At 41.8% G+C, this 16,747-nt stretch overlaps 1 protein-coding gene across 10 annotated transcripts in view; it reads right to left on the bottom strand.

Moving 5' to 3' along the window:
- The window catches only part of MTUS1 (microtubule associated scaffold protein 1), a 172,352-nt gene that overhangs the window by 80,480 nt on the left and 75,125 nt on the right, over positions 1-16,747 (bottom strand). For 5 of the 10 annotated variants that reach the window (XM_045454742.1, XM_045454736.1, XM_045454761.1 and 2 more), the window contains exon 4: positions 1,185-1,346. The exons of the other annotated variants lie outside the window; for them this stretch is intronic. In XM_045454742.1, coding sequence (XP_045310698.1) covers positions 1,185-1,346 — 162 coding nt within the window. The remainder of the gene's footprint in view (positions 1-1,184; positions 1,347-16,747) is intronic. 10 annotated transcript variants of the gene reach the window in all.

Here is a 16,747-nt window from a genome sequence, read left to right as displayed (position 1 = left end):
TTAAGGAACACGTTTTAAGAGCCCCGGCGTGGTCGCACACAGCCACTTACTATCATGCGAGACAAGCCGGTGCTGCTAAGTGACCTCTCAGAAATGCGCTCATTAATTCGGCGCCTTCTCCTCCACGCATTCACATTCTGAGTCCTGTCACGAGCTGGCCGAGGGCCCTTGGACCAGCAGCAACCTCTCTGAGCCTCAACTACCTCCTGTATACAATCGGGGTGGTGGCACAACTTATTTGAGTAAGAAAAAAAAAAAAAACAGAGAGAACGCATGGGAACCATGTAACCATGCCCCACACAGAAGGTTCAGGAACTAGGACTCCACTCTGTCCTTGAAGCAGAGGGAGCTGCCTTCCTCCCCACCTCGCACGAAATCATCCTATTACCTCTGATATTCTAGTCGTCCGGGTTAAACTACCTGCTAGAGAAGGACCATTTCTTTCGCATTCCGTATCCCTTGCTGCATCTATTGTGGTGCCCGTGCACAGCAGACACTGCACAACTGTTCAAAGTAATAAATCCGCGCATTATTTTGTAAGGAAATTTAAAAAGAGAGCAAACAAATACCAAGACCAAGTACATCCTTTGAATGAAAAAGAGGGCTCAATTGATTCACCCATTTTATACACGGAGAAAAGAATTCACCCTGACTGACAACTTGAGAAATATTCCGAGTTTACGTTACTTAAAATTAGGCTTGAAGTTACACCCGTCATAGTTCATGGACGCTAGCATGCAAAATATAAGATTATAAAACATACATCTGCAAAATCCAGCCTTTTACAAAGAAATCAAACAAGTTCTCCTTATTCTGATTTCCAGTGGGGTTCCAACAGCCCTTATATCACTTTCATTCCTTAAACCAAAAAACACTACTGCTTCAGATGATACACTTTAGCATCCCCCTTGCAAAAAAAAAAAAAACCAAAAAACAAAAAACAAAAAAATGGGTGGCTTCAACACAAATATTTCATTGTTTCATAGCATGTGCATCAGAAAAGAAGGTCATTTAAAGAATTTGCTCTTCCTGCCAAACTTTTCGAGAAGTTCCAAACGAGAAGCAGTATTGACATTTCCTCTCAATTGCAGGATCAAAATTCTGATAATTATTTGTAGCATGTTAGTTTTTCCTGGTGACTATGGTTTCAACGACCCGTGAAGTCTGGTGTCAAACCAACTTACAGTTACTGCTGTAAGTGCTCAGATCACTGTGGGTGCTGGCAACAGAGGACGCGCTTCCTGTCCCCCTCCGCGCAGAACTTTTCAAAGAGGCTTTGGATTTAGGAAGTGGTCTACGCAAATTCACCCAAGACGGCTGTGCTTTTTTTAAGGATGTAGGTTTTCCTTGGGATTAAAAAAAAAAACAAAAAAGAGTTTCTACTACTATTCATCTTGACAGTTTTTTTTTAAATAATTAAAAAAAAATTTTTTTTTCAATGTTTATTTATTTTTGGGACAGAGAGAGACAGAGCATGAACGGGGGAGGGGCAGAGAGAGAGGGAGACACAGAATCGGAAACAGGCTCCAGGCTCTGAGCCATCAGCCCAGAGCCCGACGCGGGGCTCGAACTCACGGACCGCGAGATCGTGACCTGGCTGAAGTCGGACGCTTAACCGACTGCGCCCCCAGGCGCCCCCTTTTTTTTTTTTTTTTTTGAGAGAGAGAGACAGAGTGTGAGTGGGGCAAGGGGAGGGGCAGAGAGAAGAGACACAGAATCTGAAGCAGGCTCCAGGCTCTGGGCCGCCAGCACAGAACCCAATGTGAGGCTCGAACTCACAGGCTGTGAGATCTTGACCTGAGCCAAAGTCAGGCGCTTAACCGACTGAGCCATCCAGGCACCCCCAAAGACTTAAGCTTATAAACTTAAATTCCTGTACTAATTACTGGGTTAAAACACAAACCAAATATTCAGAATCATGAAATCTTCCCATAGACTTGACTTTTTATTTTTATTAATTTAGAGGCGATGATGAGGCCATCGGGACCTGTGAAGGGTAGCTCTAACTATATAACCTGAAATAATTAACGCGGGTTTTCTGTGGAGACCCACCTAAAGAGCCATGTGACTCATGAGCTTTTGGCAACGTTGAAATCAAAGCTATGACCTCCGCCCATTCCAATGATTAGAAATTAAACAAATTCACCCATTCACACACTAGGCTACTGTATTAAAAAACAGATGAAAATTTAAAAACCAAAACACAAAGAAAACTTCAATTTGAGGACGGAAAAAATTTATTTAAAAAAAGCCTAATGCCTACCACCAGGGGGTGCTCTATTATTCTTTTCTTCATCTCCATTTTTACTGCTTATTTGCCAAACTTAAGGGGTCTTCACTCCAAACTTCTCTTTCAGCAAAAGTGTTTCCACTTATGAATGAAATATGTATGTTTCATATTCTCTGGCATATATGAGACCACACTATCCTGATATTCATACCTGCTACCGGTTTATGGGCATTTCCTAAGTTCAATCTTTACAACTCTCATCGAACCCACCTCTCAGTCTTCTTCGTTTACTTTACTCTAACCGTTGCCTGTATGGATGGATCCCAGGTTCCCACCTGCAGCCTATCCTCTTTCTAAATTCCAATGCCACTTGCATTTTAAACTCCTTACTGAATGTTTCAATCTGGACATTTAGATACCCTCCTCCCTACTTAGGCTAACTGTAATTTCCATTTTCCTTTTTCCCAGGCTCAAATATTGGGATTGTTCTTTTTTCCCCAGATCCCCATATAATCTAGCATGAAGACTCTCAATGCTAGTAATATTACATAACAAAAACATGCAGAGCTGAAAAAGACGCTACGTAAAAACGGCCATGTCATGTATTCCTAACAGCACCACAGTGAGTGAGACAGTATGTCTGGAAAATAATGCCCACTGCTTTGTTGCTCGTTAAGATTTTATTTTCATAGAGAAAAAGGAGATCTGTCATTTAAAGTCACTCATATTAAAGCGCTCCTATCTCCAGCTTCATCCTTGCACATGTTAACCGTAAAAATCAAAATGTCACTTATTTTATTAGCAAAAGATGAGTTTATTCGGGAATGGCAGAGAATTGCAATTTGAGACCTGCAAGCTACGGCCAAGCCACAAGGAAGTCTGTGGAACATAGGAGAGGCATGCTCTTCTATAGAGGACAGTGAGAATTTGGGGAGGCCGTCATAAATGAGAAGTTCCATGGAGTTAACTGGGAGCTGGGAGTAGAGTGGCTTCTCACTCGCTGAGTTGTGATTGGCCCTCATTGGCTGGGCTGTTGCTGCGGGGAGAGGGGAGGGAGACTTCCTTCCTCCAGCTGAGATAATGAAGTAGTATCCACTTGCAAGTTTAGTCTCTTTTGCTGGGATTGCTGCTGAAAAAGTGGTGGTGAGGCATGAGAGCTCCCCCTGCTGAGCCTCCTGATTCCATGTTAGCCAGGTTTCCCGTTACTAATCTTCACGCACTATTCTTTTACATTTGTTGTGTCCTCTGCTACAATTAATGTAGTTTTCTCTCCGTCACCAGGATCTACTTTTTTTTTCTTTTTAGATAGTGTGCGTGAGTGCATGAGCAGGGAAGAGGGGGCAGAAATAGAGGAGGGGGAGGAGAGAGAGAGGGAGAGAGAGAGAGACTATCTTAAACAGGCTCTGTGTTCAGCACAGAGCCGGATGTGGGGTTTGATCCCACAGACCCAGGGTCGTGACCTGAGCCAAAACCAAGAGTCAGGTGCTCAAATGACTGAGCCACACAGGGGCTCCACTGGGAGGTACTATTCTAATTCATGAGGCACATCACTTCTTTTCAAAGAGGTCTTCTTCCTCTCAATCCAAATCCTACAAATCCTCCCTGCCTCCCTCCTATTTTGCTGTAACAACTGTATAGGTTCCTAAAGTCCTGTCCTTCTGTCCTTTCCAACTCCATCATGTTGAACTCCTGAACACGAAAAGAGGTCATAATCAAATCTACAATTTGTGACTCCTCATTACCTATAGGATGACCTTATTTTTAATTCTTTAATAAAGACCTATACGGCAGTCTTACGGTTGATTCCAACAAACTTGTCCCCCATTGTGCTTTGCCATGCCCCCATCCCTGTACCTAAACACAAACACACACACACACACACACACACACACACACACACACACACACACACATTTACTTCTCCAGGCCTTTTTAATCTCTTCTTCTGTTTATGTCCATCGTGGTGAACGAATTAGCCTCCTTTCCTTTGTAGTCCTCTATCTTGCCTGGTGTCTATAAAGTTGACCTTTAAATCCTCGCCACTCAGACACCAAATCACAACCTCCATTATACAAAGATGTGTTAAAATACACAAATGTATGACAAGCGCTGTTGAGAGTCGGAGCTTTGTAAAGCCTTTCCTGCCAGGTCACCGTCCTGTGTGTGCCATGGGCCACATCTTCTGTTACCATACCAACACTGGCTTCCGCCCCAGGATCTGTTTCAGTAGGGCTCTCAGACTACTTTCCAAGGTCCCTGAGAACAGGAATGGTACCTGATCCCTCCCTCAGGACCTAGCAACGTGTCTAGCATGGAGTGCAATTTAGTAAATATTTGCTGAATGAATTTTTATTTGGGGGCCAAGAGTAAGGTGTGGGAAATAAGGAGAGGTTGGTGGAAGGGGGAAAACTTCCAGCTGTAAGAAGAATGAGGACAGGGGATCTAACGTACAGTGGTGACTCTAGCTGGGAACACTGAATTATATCATTGGAATTTGCTAACAGTAGAACTGCAATGTCCTCACCAAAAAAAGAGAAATATCTGACATGAGGGATATGTTAATTAACTCCATACCGAAAATCCTTCTACAATGTTTATCAAATCACATCACCACAACGTACAATTTTAAGAGCTTACAAGTTTACTTATCGATTATAACTCAATCAAGCTGGAAAAAAAATAAATGTAGAATTGTACTACCAGAATACCTACCAAACTTTTTTCAGGGGTGCTTGGGTGGCTCAGTTGGTTAAGGGTCCTACTCTTGATCTCAGTTCAGGTTATGATCTCACAATCAGTCATGAGATGGGCATACAGCCTGCTTAAGATTCTCTCTTTCCTACTCCCCCTCCCCTGCACATGGTCTCTCAAAAAAAAAAAAAAAATGTCAAAGGCCAAGAGTAAATAAATTTTGATCATGCCTTCTCTTGTCTACACTAAAACATTAAACACTTAATTTTTTTAAAAAAAATTTTTTTTTTCAACGTTTATTCATTTTTGGGACAGAGAGAGACAGAGCATGAACGGGGGAGGGGCAGAGAGAGAGGGAGACACAGAATCGGAAACAGGCTCCAGGCTCTGAGCCATCAGCCCAGAGCCCGACGCGGGGCTCGAACTCCCGGACCGCGAGATCGTGACCTGGCTGAAGTCGGACGCCCAACCGACTGCGCCACCCAGGCGCCCCAAACATTAAACACTTAATTTTTACCAGTTTATTTGTCCTTTGTATATATTAACAGATTCTTCAGTCTGTTAACTATATAAAAGGAAACATTTTTATAGTCCTTATAATAATTAGCAAGTTATAGATATTCAAACATTCGTGTGATTTTTAAATTTACATTTACCTACCAGTTTTACTTGCCTCTGGAGGTACAGAAAGAACAGATTTTTAGAATATGAATTTACTAAATCATAGCACAAACATTTGATGAGTCCTCCTCCTCATCACAAACAATGAGCAAGGTTGAGCAGGTGACAGATGAATTTCTGGGCTCCAGCCACAGTGCAGTCCAGGCTCAACAGGTTTGGAAAATCAACTTGTTTTTCAGAAAGGATGTTTCATAGCATTGTTTCTGACAGCATCCTGAGTTCACAGACATTTGTCAGCGTGGCTCAGAATTACTACAGACTTGTACCCTTTCTGATTCCAACACGCAGCCTGGCACCAGAAGCAAGGTTCCCCGGCTAGTCTGTGATTCCCATGACCTGTCCTATCCCATTCACGAGGCTCACGGTCCCTCCTACCGAGCCTCACCCACTCCGCCTAATGACAACCTGCAACCCTAGCAAAGGTCTTGCCCATTCTACCCTTAGTCTGTCTAATGGGCATTAAGGGTCCTGGAACAAAGCCTCCTTTACCAAAGGATTAGCCCTTCGGAACTCATAATCATCCTAACAGAGCATTGCCGTTACTGTTCCCAGTTCACAGATGAAAATACTACTCGGGTAGTCAAATGGCTTACTCGGTCACATTTAAGCAGCGACAGTGAGGCCTGGAAGGCAGGTAACTTACCACCAGCCCAGGGTTCCCTCTACCGTGTCACAGAACACAAGCATCATGGTTAAAGAAATAAGCACCAGGCTGGAGGTCAGATTGAGCTCCTTCTTCTCGGAGGGGGCTCCCCAAGAACAATGGTAACAAAGTGGGGATAAAACAAAGGTATTTAACTATTTCACCAATGGTCCTAATGTTTAACTTAAGAGCAAAATTGATCTGAAGTATCTGTAATTGGACTTCTTAAAAAGAAGCAGTAACACACACACATACACACACACACACACACACACACATCATAACCAATATTAAAGGGAAGACATGGAAATATTGGGCTGAGAGACTAATCTGAGCACCAAATTCTTAAATAATGAAATCCTTACAGGACTGCTCTTTAGTTCCAGGAGGTGGTATTTACCCATTCACTGCACAGCATCTAACTTATCTCAGATGTAAATCATAAAGATTTAAGGTCTACCTACAGACATATTACTGACCTCCATGGTTTATTTTAAGCTCACACTGTTAGCACAATCTTACATAGAGATGACAGATTTCTTTTGACTTTGTAATTACTACCATCTTCTGGCTAGGGGAAACATGGAGGGAATAGCATTTGCACTTAGCCTTAGTAACACAGAGCATCTATTGGATTTGAAATATAGCTTCATCAACAAGCAGTTTACTTAGATACCCACCTTGGAAAATCTGATTAAATGTACTGTATTTAACAACAGAACATCATTAAGCAATGCCTTGTAAAACTAATAATCCAATAGAATGACTTATTAAGTGAAAAAAAAAAACAATAATACCCTATTTTTAAGCTTATACTAACCTACATATTGAAAAATTCCAGAATTTTATGAGACTATTATAAAATATATAGCACAGTGGGATAGAGGGGAAAAAGAAGGAAAGAGGCAGAAATGGGCAGTTTTCCCTTCATACTTTATATGCTTATTATTACTTCAGGCGAATTTTTTTACGATAAGCATATTTTATCATAAAAACCAGTATTATTAAAGTCAGTGGAGCCAAATATTTAACCAGACAAAAGATGCTCAGAAACCAAGGAAAGATAAATTGGATCAACCATTAAAAAAAGTAGATTCTAATCATTTTGATTCCTGTGCCTCTGCAAGCAATAGGTATTCTTTAAATCTTTTAAATTTACTAAGAAAAAAACAACAAAGCAATCAATGGCTTAGTTGATGCTTTTATAAGGCTGTGATGAAAACACAGAACTGTGGTACTGGAAACTTCTTCATGATACCATAATGGTGTGTTCCTAGGACTGGAAATTAATACCAAAGAATAAACTCCTGAATGGTACTCCTTTGTTCTGACACTTATATTAAATGACTCATTGTCCAGGAGAAAGCTCCCAGGGCATTCACAGGTATGCAGTGTAATCTCTCAGTTCCAATCTGACTTCCTCTGTTCCCTAAGGAAAGGCCTGAGAAAGAAGGTGGGTCCCACACTACTCGCAAAACACCTTCAAAGTAATGAGAGCAGTTTCCCAGGCCACAGAAACATCTACCCGTCAAAGCAAGCTCTCCTCTCTGAACTCTCAGCCAGACTAGAATGAATTCAGCTTTAGTGTGTTTTTCACGAGATTATTCAGCATGGAAAAAAAAATGTCTTGCTGTTCACTACATTTGATGAAATTTAAAGGTTCTGAAGATGTCTCAATGAGTTGACAAAAAAACAAAAAGCAAAGCCTTAACTACTATATTACCTATATTAGAAGACACAGATCATCTTAATAAAAATCTGGACAGTGGATTCACAGGAGAGGTTGTGTTACTCAACTATTTACTTGCCCACATACTGAGGTAACTGCAAAGTAAGGTGATCGCAGAGCACACATGTACAGGGTGATAGAAACACTTGACAGCTTACTATGGAAGTTACCACCAGATTTTTTTTTTTTTAACATTTATTCATTTTTGAGGACACAGTATGAGTGGGGAAGAGGCAGAGAGAAAGGGGGACACAGAATCCGAAGCAGGCTTCAGGCTCTGAGCTGTCAGCACAGAGCCTGATGTGGGGCCCAAACTCAAGGACCACAAGATCATGACCTGAGCCGAAGTCAGATGCTTAACTGACTGAGCCACCCAGGCAACCCAGATGTTTTAAGTAGTAATTAGGCATATTAGAAAATACATTGTATGCCATTAAAATTTTCCTAATAGGATTGTGGTTTGCATGGCTTACTAGGTGCACAGACATCATGGGGAAGAAAAAGAAAATGAGGCTGGAGAGATGGACAGTTTACTGTTAAGGATGGCATTACATGCCAGGCTAAGAGCTTTAGAGACCTCATCTGTTACGGGCGGGGTTTGGTGGGAAGTGGGGACAGGGGGGTGGGCTACTGCAGCTTCTTGGCATTTGACCTGGAATTTGATCAAGTGGTGGCAGCTGCATAACCACCTAGCAGGATGAGTTTGAAATCAGAGAACACCTTAGGAAGCTAGTGCACTTGTCAGTGCTAGAGGACGTGGCAAGTTTCACAAGACAATGACACAGCTATGGAGGTCATTCTGGAAAATACAATTAATATATATAGCTTAAAATACAAATTATTGTATTTTGTAAAACACAATAGACATCAATAAAGGCTGGCTCATTAACTACTAGTCAGGGAGAGAAAATGCCAAAGAAAGAGACATAGTTAAAATACAAAACATGAGAATATGTCTATAGTTATAATTATAACTCGGGTTCTTTTAGCACAACTACATAGAGAAAGTGATCTTTGCATTAATTATCTACGGTAGCTGGGAATTATTACAAAACTAGAGCAAGTCTACTCAAAGGGATAAAAAAATAAGTTATGGGAGAAATAAATTCTACTCAAATTTGTGGCTGCAGGTTCGTTTTAACTTAACCCAAAAGGACCAAATTTTCCCATCAATATGAACGTAGATGTTAACGTACTGCAATAGACCTTTCTCCAAAGAAAATATATAATGGTCACAACAACACATGAAAAGGTGCTCAACATCATTAGTCATTAGAGACATGCAAATCAAAACCACAATGAGACACATCACACCTATTAGAACCGTTATTATAAAAACAAAACAGAAAACAACAAGTGGTGGCTATGATGTGAAGAAATTGGAATCCCGTGCGTTGCTGGTAGAAAAGTAAAATGGCACGGCTGCTGTGGAAAATGGTCTGGCTGTTCCCCCCGAATTAAAAATGTAACTGGCATTCGGGGCACCCACCCAAAATAAATGAAAGGAGGATGTTCAAGAGGTATTCATACACCCATGTCCAGAAAGTTACTCATAATAAACAAAAGGTAGAAGCAACCCAAGGTATCCATTGGCAGATGAATGGATAAAATGTGGCCATACTATGAAGTATCATTCAGTCTTGAGAAGGAAAGAAATTCTGACTCAGGCTCCAACATGGGTGAAACATGAAGATGTTACACCAAGTGCAATAAGCCACTCACAAAAGTACAAACACTGCATGTTTCCTCTTAGCTAGAGGAATCAAACTCCAAGAGGTACCTAGAATAGTCAAATTCCAAGACAGACACCAGCATGGTGGTCCCCATTCTGGGGGATGGACAGAGGTGGTTAGTGTTTCATGGATAAAGAGGTTCAGCTGGGGAAGGTAAAAAGTTCTGGAGACGGGATGGTGTAATTATCGTACAACCAAGTGAACTGATTTAATGCCACTGAACCACACACTTAAAAATGGTTCAAATGGTAAATTTAATGTAACATACTTTATCACAAAAAAGTGAAAGGAAGGTGTGCTACTAGTTACTGTAAGATATTAGAAAATAGAAAAATAGTCTATTATTGGCATAAAACTATATTTACAGATGAATAAACTGGTGTATAAGCCCCAGAAAAATAACAATTCAGAATAGGAGAGAGAGATTTTTCAGATAAGTTAAAGCATTTCTTTGTGGTGTTAAAACAACTGGACTTAAAAAAAATTAAAATCTGAAAAGCTGCATGTATGACGTAGGGGTTAAACGTTGACAATCCAGAGCCAGACTGCTTAGGGTTTGAGCCCAGCTTCAGGACGTGCTGGCTGTGAACAGGTTACTTAACCTCTCTGAGCTTGGATTTCTCATATTAACAGGGGTACTTACTTCATAGATTCTTTTAAAGGCTAAATAAGTTTTTATTTTTATCTATTTCTTTTTCAATGTTTATTTCTTCTGAGAGAGAGAGAGAGAGAGTGCGTGCACGGGATGGGCAGAGACAGAGAGAGAGAATCCCAAGCAGGCTTCACACTGTCAGGCAAGGCCCTGACATGGGGCTCAAACTCATGAACACCATGAGCTCATGACCTGAGCCGAAATCAAGAGTCAGACACTTAACCGACTGAGCCACCCAGGCGCCTTGTAAGTTTTTATTTCTAAAATGCTTAGAACAATACCTAACACTTATTACACGATAGCTAAATATTAGCCACTGGTCTCAACATACATGCACATGAACATGAAAAAAATATTAAAATAAAATTGGATTATAAAGGATTTAGAACAAAACCAGACAAATTAACCATAACTAAATACGATTAATCTCTTTGATCACGGTAGAGAAGGCCAAGTTAAGCATAAAAACTTAGGAAAAATTAAAGGAAAAGATGTATTTGACCATATTAAAAATGCAAGAATTTAAAAGGCACCATATACAAAATAAAAAGGCAAATAATAAAACACAGGACAGTAACAATGAACAACATACAGTCAACAAAGAATCATTTGCCTCATAATATAAGAGAGCAAAAGTTCTAACAGTAAATAAAAATCAACAATACAATTTTTAAAACTGTTGAAACTTAACGTGTCTAGCATCTTTCCTGGCTCCCCGTCATCCATAATCCCCGATTCCATTGCTCACATGCTGAAGAAAGGCTTAAACAGCCTAATACTTGTGTTCCTAATCTTTCTTGAGGTTAGGGTGACCATGCAACTCAGTCTGTGCCAGTAAGACTTCAAGACAGGAGTGCTAGGGGGGCGGGGGAGGGGGTGTAAGGTGCTGAGTAGGACTTTTCCTCCCTGATGGAGGTAGACACGCATGTGGGGAGTAAGTCTCTACTCCGGGATGCCATCCTTCACTTTCAGCCTTGTTATACAGCAGCAAGACGACTAGATACTTGGAACTCTTGGCCACCATATTTTAACTGAAAAGTCCCTGACAGAACAACATGTTGAGTCAGGAAGAGTAGAAAGACAGAAAGAGGACCTTACCAAGCCACCAAACGTAGACCTACCTACATCTAGACTTCCTGTTAAATAAACACACAACCTCGGGTTTAAACCAGATGGTATTCTTAACTACCATGCTCTCTCTCTCTCAGCATCTGATGGCAGCTGATTCTTCCTTTTTGAACAGTCTTCTTTACTTGGCCTCTGGAACACCACTCCTGACTGACTTCTCTCCTGCCTTCCTGGCTGTTTCTTCTTGGTCTCCTCTCTAATTCCTCCTTATCTCCCTAACCCTTTAAAAGTTAAGAATGCCCCAGAGGTACTTTGGAGTACTCCAGGGAGCTTCCCAGTAGTGCCCTTGACATATTATTCTCTTCCACACTTACCGTCTTGGTGATCTAATCCAGTCTAGTGGCTTTAAATACCATCTACATGCTGATGATTCCCAAACTGATATCCCTAGACCAGAAATCTATGCACTCTAGACTCATGTATCCCACTTTTCTCTCAACATCTTCACTTACAGATTATTCATCTCAACTAAGTATCTCTATAGCTGAGTTGATAACTATCTACCAACATCTGTGCCCCCATCACCCATCTCCATCTCAGCGGATGGCACCATTATCCTTCCCCATTGTTCACACCCAAAACGTGTAGTCACCTGACTCCACTCTTTTGCTCTCACCTCCTCTAAGCAAATGCTGTCAGCTTCACTTTCAACATGCTCATCTAGAATCTGACCAGCCCTCACTGCCATGACCATGGTCCAAGAAGCCATAATCTCCTGCCATGACTGTAGCAATACCTCCTCACTGATCTTTGGATTCAGCCCTCACCCCCATTCTATATAATCTCTACACAGGTATCAGAGTGATCTTATCAAAATTTAAGTCGCTTTGGGGGTGCACCGGTGGCTTAATCAGTTGAGCATCCAACTCTCAATTTTGGCTCAGGTCGTGAGCTCCCGTTTTGGAAGTTTGAGCCTCACATTGGGCTTACACTAACAGTGCAGAGCCTGCTTGGGACTCTCTCTCTCTCTCTAAGTAATAAACTTAAAAAAAATTCATTAAAAAATAAAAAAAATTTAAGTCACTTTGGTTAAAAGACAAAATCCTTAGGATTTTTAACACTGTCCACATCTGGTTTTCCACTACCTGTTTCACTTCTGTTTCAACTTTTCCTTCCTTCTTTCCTTGCTTTCCTAGAGCACATTAGAGCCACCTCAGTGTCTCCACTTACTGTTCACTCTGACTAGCACAGTTTTCCTCCAGATACTCCTAGGACTCACACCCCCTGGCCTTTACTCAAAAGCCACCTCTCCCTGGTCACACTAACCAACATTTCTTTCTCTCTCACACAAAAGTAACACCCACCATTTCATATTCCCCTTCTCTGCATTAGTATTTCCCCTCCCCCTTTAGTACTTTACATTATCAAGCATCCTATCTACTTTTATTTACATATTACCCGTCTCTCCCACCAGCATGTAACTTCAAGGAGGGCATGTTTCGATCCTGTATTCACTTCTGTACCTCAGCACTTTGATCACTGAATCTACATTTATTCAATAAATATTTCAGTGCCAAGTTTATGCCAATTAAAATAAGATACCGCTTTGCACTTTCTGGAAGAGTAAGTATTTAGAAATCGTGTTAGAAATGTCAAAATACTGGCAAGAGTGTCGGAAAATGCTCTTACGTACTCAGAGAGGGAGCACCGACTTGTAGGCTGTTTCTGAAGGGCAATCTGGCAACGTGCAACCAGTCTTAAAGTGCTCACACCCTGTGATTCCATCTAAAGGAATGCATCCAAGGAATTTATCTGACTAGCTCTCTTACTATGTATAAAGTTCTTCAGCGTGAAATCATTTCATTCACTAAAAAAACAGAACAAAAACCCTGAAACAACGTCATGTTCAAAGTCTGAAGAAATATATTGCAGCACGTTCCATCGATGCAGTATTATAAGGCCATTTAAAATCATGTTATTAAAGAGTAAGATTTAAGAAGCTAAGGAAATAGGCACTATACCTTTTAAGTGAAAAAGAAAATTCAATTAACTAAGCAAGTGCCTACTGACTGTTAGGTAGAGGATTTCTGAAACAGTAGGAATTGCTTGCACCTATGAAATGTATGTTACCATGTGCACATGAGAATATGTCAAAAGAAAAGGCATTGAATAGTTATCAATTATGACGTTAAAACCTATCTGGCATTAATGAGATTAAGGGTGATTTTTCTTTCCTTTCCACTTTTCACTAAAAGTGTTATACTTTTTATTTATTTATTTTTTAACATTTATTCATTTCTGAGAGAGAGGGCGTGAGCAGGGTAGCGACAGAGGGAGAGAGACACAGAATCCGAAGCAGGCTCCAAGCTCCGAGCTGTCAGCACAGAGCCCGATGCGGGGCTCGAACTCCTGAACCAGGAGATCACGACCTAAGCCGAAGTCAGATGCTCAACCACCTGAGCCACCCAGGCGCCCCAAAAAGTGATATACTTTTAAAATAGCCTACTGGGGGCGCCTGGGTGGCTCAGTCGGTTAAGCGTCCTACTTCGGCTCAGGTCACGATCTCACAGTCCGTGAGTTCGAGCCCGGCGTCGGGCTCTGGGCTGATGGCTCAGAGCCTGGAGCCTGCTTCCGATTCTGTGTCTCCCTTTCTCTCTGCCCCTCCCCCGTTCATGCTCTGTCTCTCTCTGTCTCAAAAATAAATAAACGTTAAAAAAAAAATTAAAAAAAAATAGCCTACTGGGAAAAAGGCAGTGGAAAACTGACGAGCTATCCAAATGCACTGGTTAAATCCAAGATGCATGAGAGATATGGTTTACAATGCTTCTTCCTTTCTTTTCCTGGCACGCACAGACCTGGGCTCTGTCTGGACCTCTTCTGCCTGCTGACTGCCTGAACACCAGTGTATCGTGTCCTAATTGCCCAACTTCCCTTCTCTGTATTCCCGTTTATCTTTACTGACTCGGTCCACAATCTCTACATTCCACACTCTGAACCCTAGCTGCCTGTCCTATCATCTCTACTCCCTAGTATACCAGCTAAGCCCTAAAAATTACCTCAATCCAGATGTAGCCTCCTTATTGTATTTCCAAGGTCTCGATGGCAAACATCAAACAAGGCATCAATACCAAACCAAGACTGACACACATATTTGCAAAGGTGTACCTCGATCACAGTATAGAATTACCTAGATTACAGCAAAAAAGAGTTTCAGCAAACTTTGGTACTGTTAATCGTATCCTCTTCTGAAATCCTACAGCTTTTGTTTTCCTTTAAAATATCCTAAGGACAGATGTGATGAGGGACAAACCCACCACCTCCCCTACTTGACTGGTAATAGCTTGAAGGCAAGCACCAGGTCTTTCTTATCCCATAACTGCTCTGGGTCTGCAGTACAGCTTGTACAGTGTATACTTCCAAAGGGTCAAGTGAATGAATTATCTTCCGGAACACAAAATTTCAGTAGCCCTCTACATTTATATATTGCAAAATGTGACTTTAATAGTCCATATTCTTGAGTTAGTCAAGGCAATGTTCTATTAGTACGACACAAACCACTCTATGTAGCCATCACCATTTGCTCCAGAGTGAACTCAAAAATATAGTCACGGGAGTACAGGTGAGTCAGAACAAAAACACGACAGATATTAAGAGGGCGGTCATCTGACAGAGAAACAAGAACTTGCCACAAAGCGAGGTTCTCACGAGGACTTGAATTGCTCAGAAGCACAGGGCTCGTGGTAATACTGTCAGTACCTGCCTCTGCAAGTGTGTTTACAAGATTTCTGCTGCTTCACCTGGGGATTCAACAAAAATAACTCCCGTAGTCACAGGCCTAGGAACATGCGTCCCGCAAGTGAAGGTGTAATAAATTCAAGACTGAGAAGGGTCGCATCCCCTCCCCAGCTACCGTACAAAGAAGATGAACAAGGGACTTCACAGGTCCGTCAACAAATGTATTTATCTAGTGGTGAGGTGACTGAACTCATCCGGCACAGAGCTCCTAACCACGATGGGAAAAGGCACGTGGTGAGCATCCCGGCTCATTAGAAGCCAAGGTTCACAGGAGAATTACTTTGAGCCATGAGGTCACTGAGACGCAAAACAAGATCATCTTATTTCCTGTTCTAAGGTTACAAAAATAAGCAACTCAACAGAATTTGCACAAACTCACATCAAAGAAATCCCCTCACCTCATAAAAGTGAGCTGCCAAAAAAAAAAAAAAAAAAAAAAAAAGTGGGGGGGGGGGAGCTGTCCAGCCCATCACCCACGGCTACTACTCTGACACTTGACTCTTAAAATTCCCTACTTAATCTCCAATTGTGTCTATCCCTACACACTGCTGCCTTCCCTTTATTTCTAAGGCTAACTTAGTTACGGGTGCTCTGGATGCATTCTGACGCTTTCACCATCTGACTGTCAGCCATTACTGATGCTCTTACCTTTATCGGCTCTTTTCCCATAGGTTTCCTTACCCTCTACTACACATTTGCACTGTTTTAACCTTCCAACATCCCTACGCCCTTTGAGGTGCTTCTTGATCTCTTCAAATTCAGCACGGTCCGAACTAAACCCATCACTGTCCTCCTGTTAACCACTTCTTGCCACTCTGTTCCCTATCTCGCTTCATGGTCACCCAACAAGAAAGCAGCAGAGACACAAGAGACTCTTCCCCACCAACGGAAGTTTACCAGACACCCTTTCTCCAAAACGTTTTTAGCATTTTCACTGTTTCCTATTCCCACACATTGGTACGACGCTTGTAAGTTTGTGTCTCAACGATGAGAGAACTGACCTGCCTCAAACATCCTCAGGACACCATCACTTACCTCAACACTCAATCGACTCCAGACATGTGGATCCTGCCCTCCATGTTTCCCAACACATCCCACCCTTTCATAGGGCTCCGCTTGCAATACCACAGGGTATTCCCACCCTTGGGGATACCAGCAACTTTCTTTCCATGCCTGGAAAACTTCTACAGGCACATTCCAAGGCCAGTTCAAATGTCATCACTATTCTCCAATCTGCCCTTCGGCCAAGTTAGTGGTGTTCCCTTCACTGTGGACACCGTGCTTCACATAAGTCTCCATTCAAATAAGGCCAGACAGCATTTTTAAGTATCTGTTGTGTAATAGGTACACTGTGCTGAGCAATGAAAAATATAAAAATAACTTACACCTGGGGGCACCTGGGTGGCGTCCCACTTTGGCTTGGTCCGTAGTCTTGCAGTTTGTGAGTTTGAGCCCCATATTAGGCTGGCTGCTGTCAGCGCAGAGCCCACTTTGGATCCTCTGCCCCCTCCCCTCTCTCTCTACC

Source organism: Leopardus geoffroyi, chromosome B1, assembly GCF_018350155.1.
Source record: "Leopardus geoffroyi isolate Oge1 chromosome B1, O.geoffroyi_Oge1_pat1.0, whole genome shotgun sequence".
Classification (NCBI taxonomy): domain Eukaryota; kingdom Metazoa; phylum Chordata; class Mammalia; order Carnivora; family Felidae; genus Leopardus; species Leopardus geoffroyi.
Note: the sequence above shows the minus strand (reverse complement) of the source record. Positions and strands in the feature narration are given on the sequence as shown.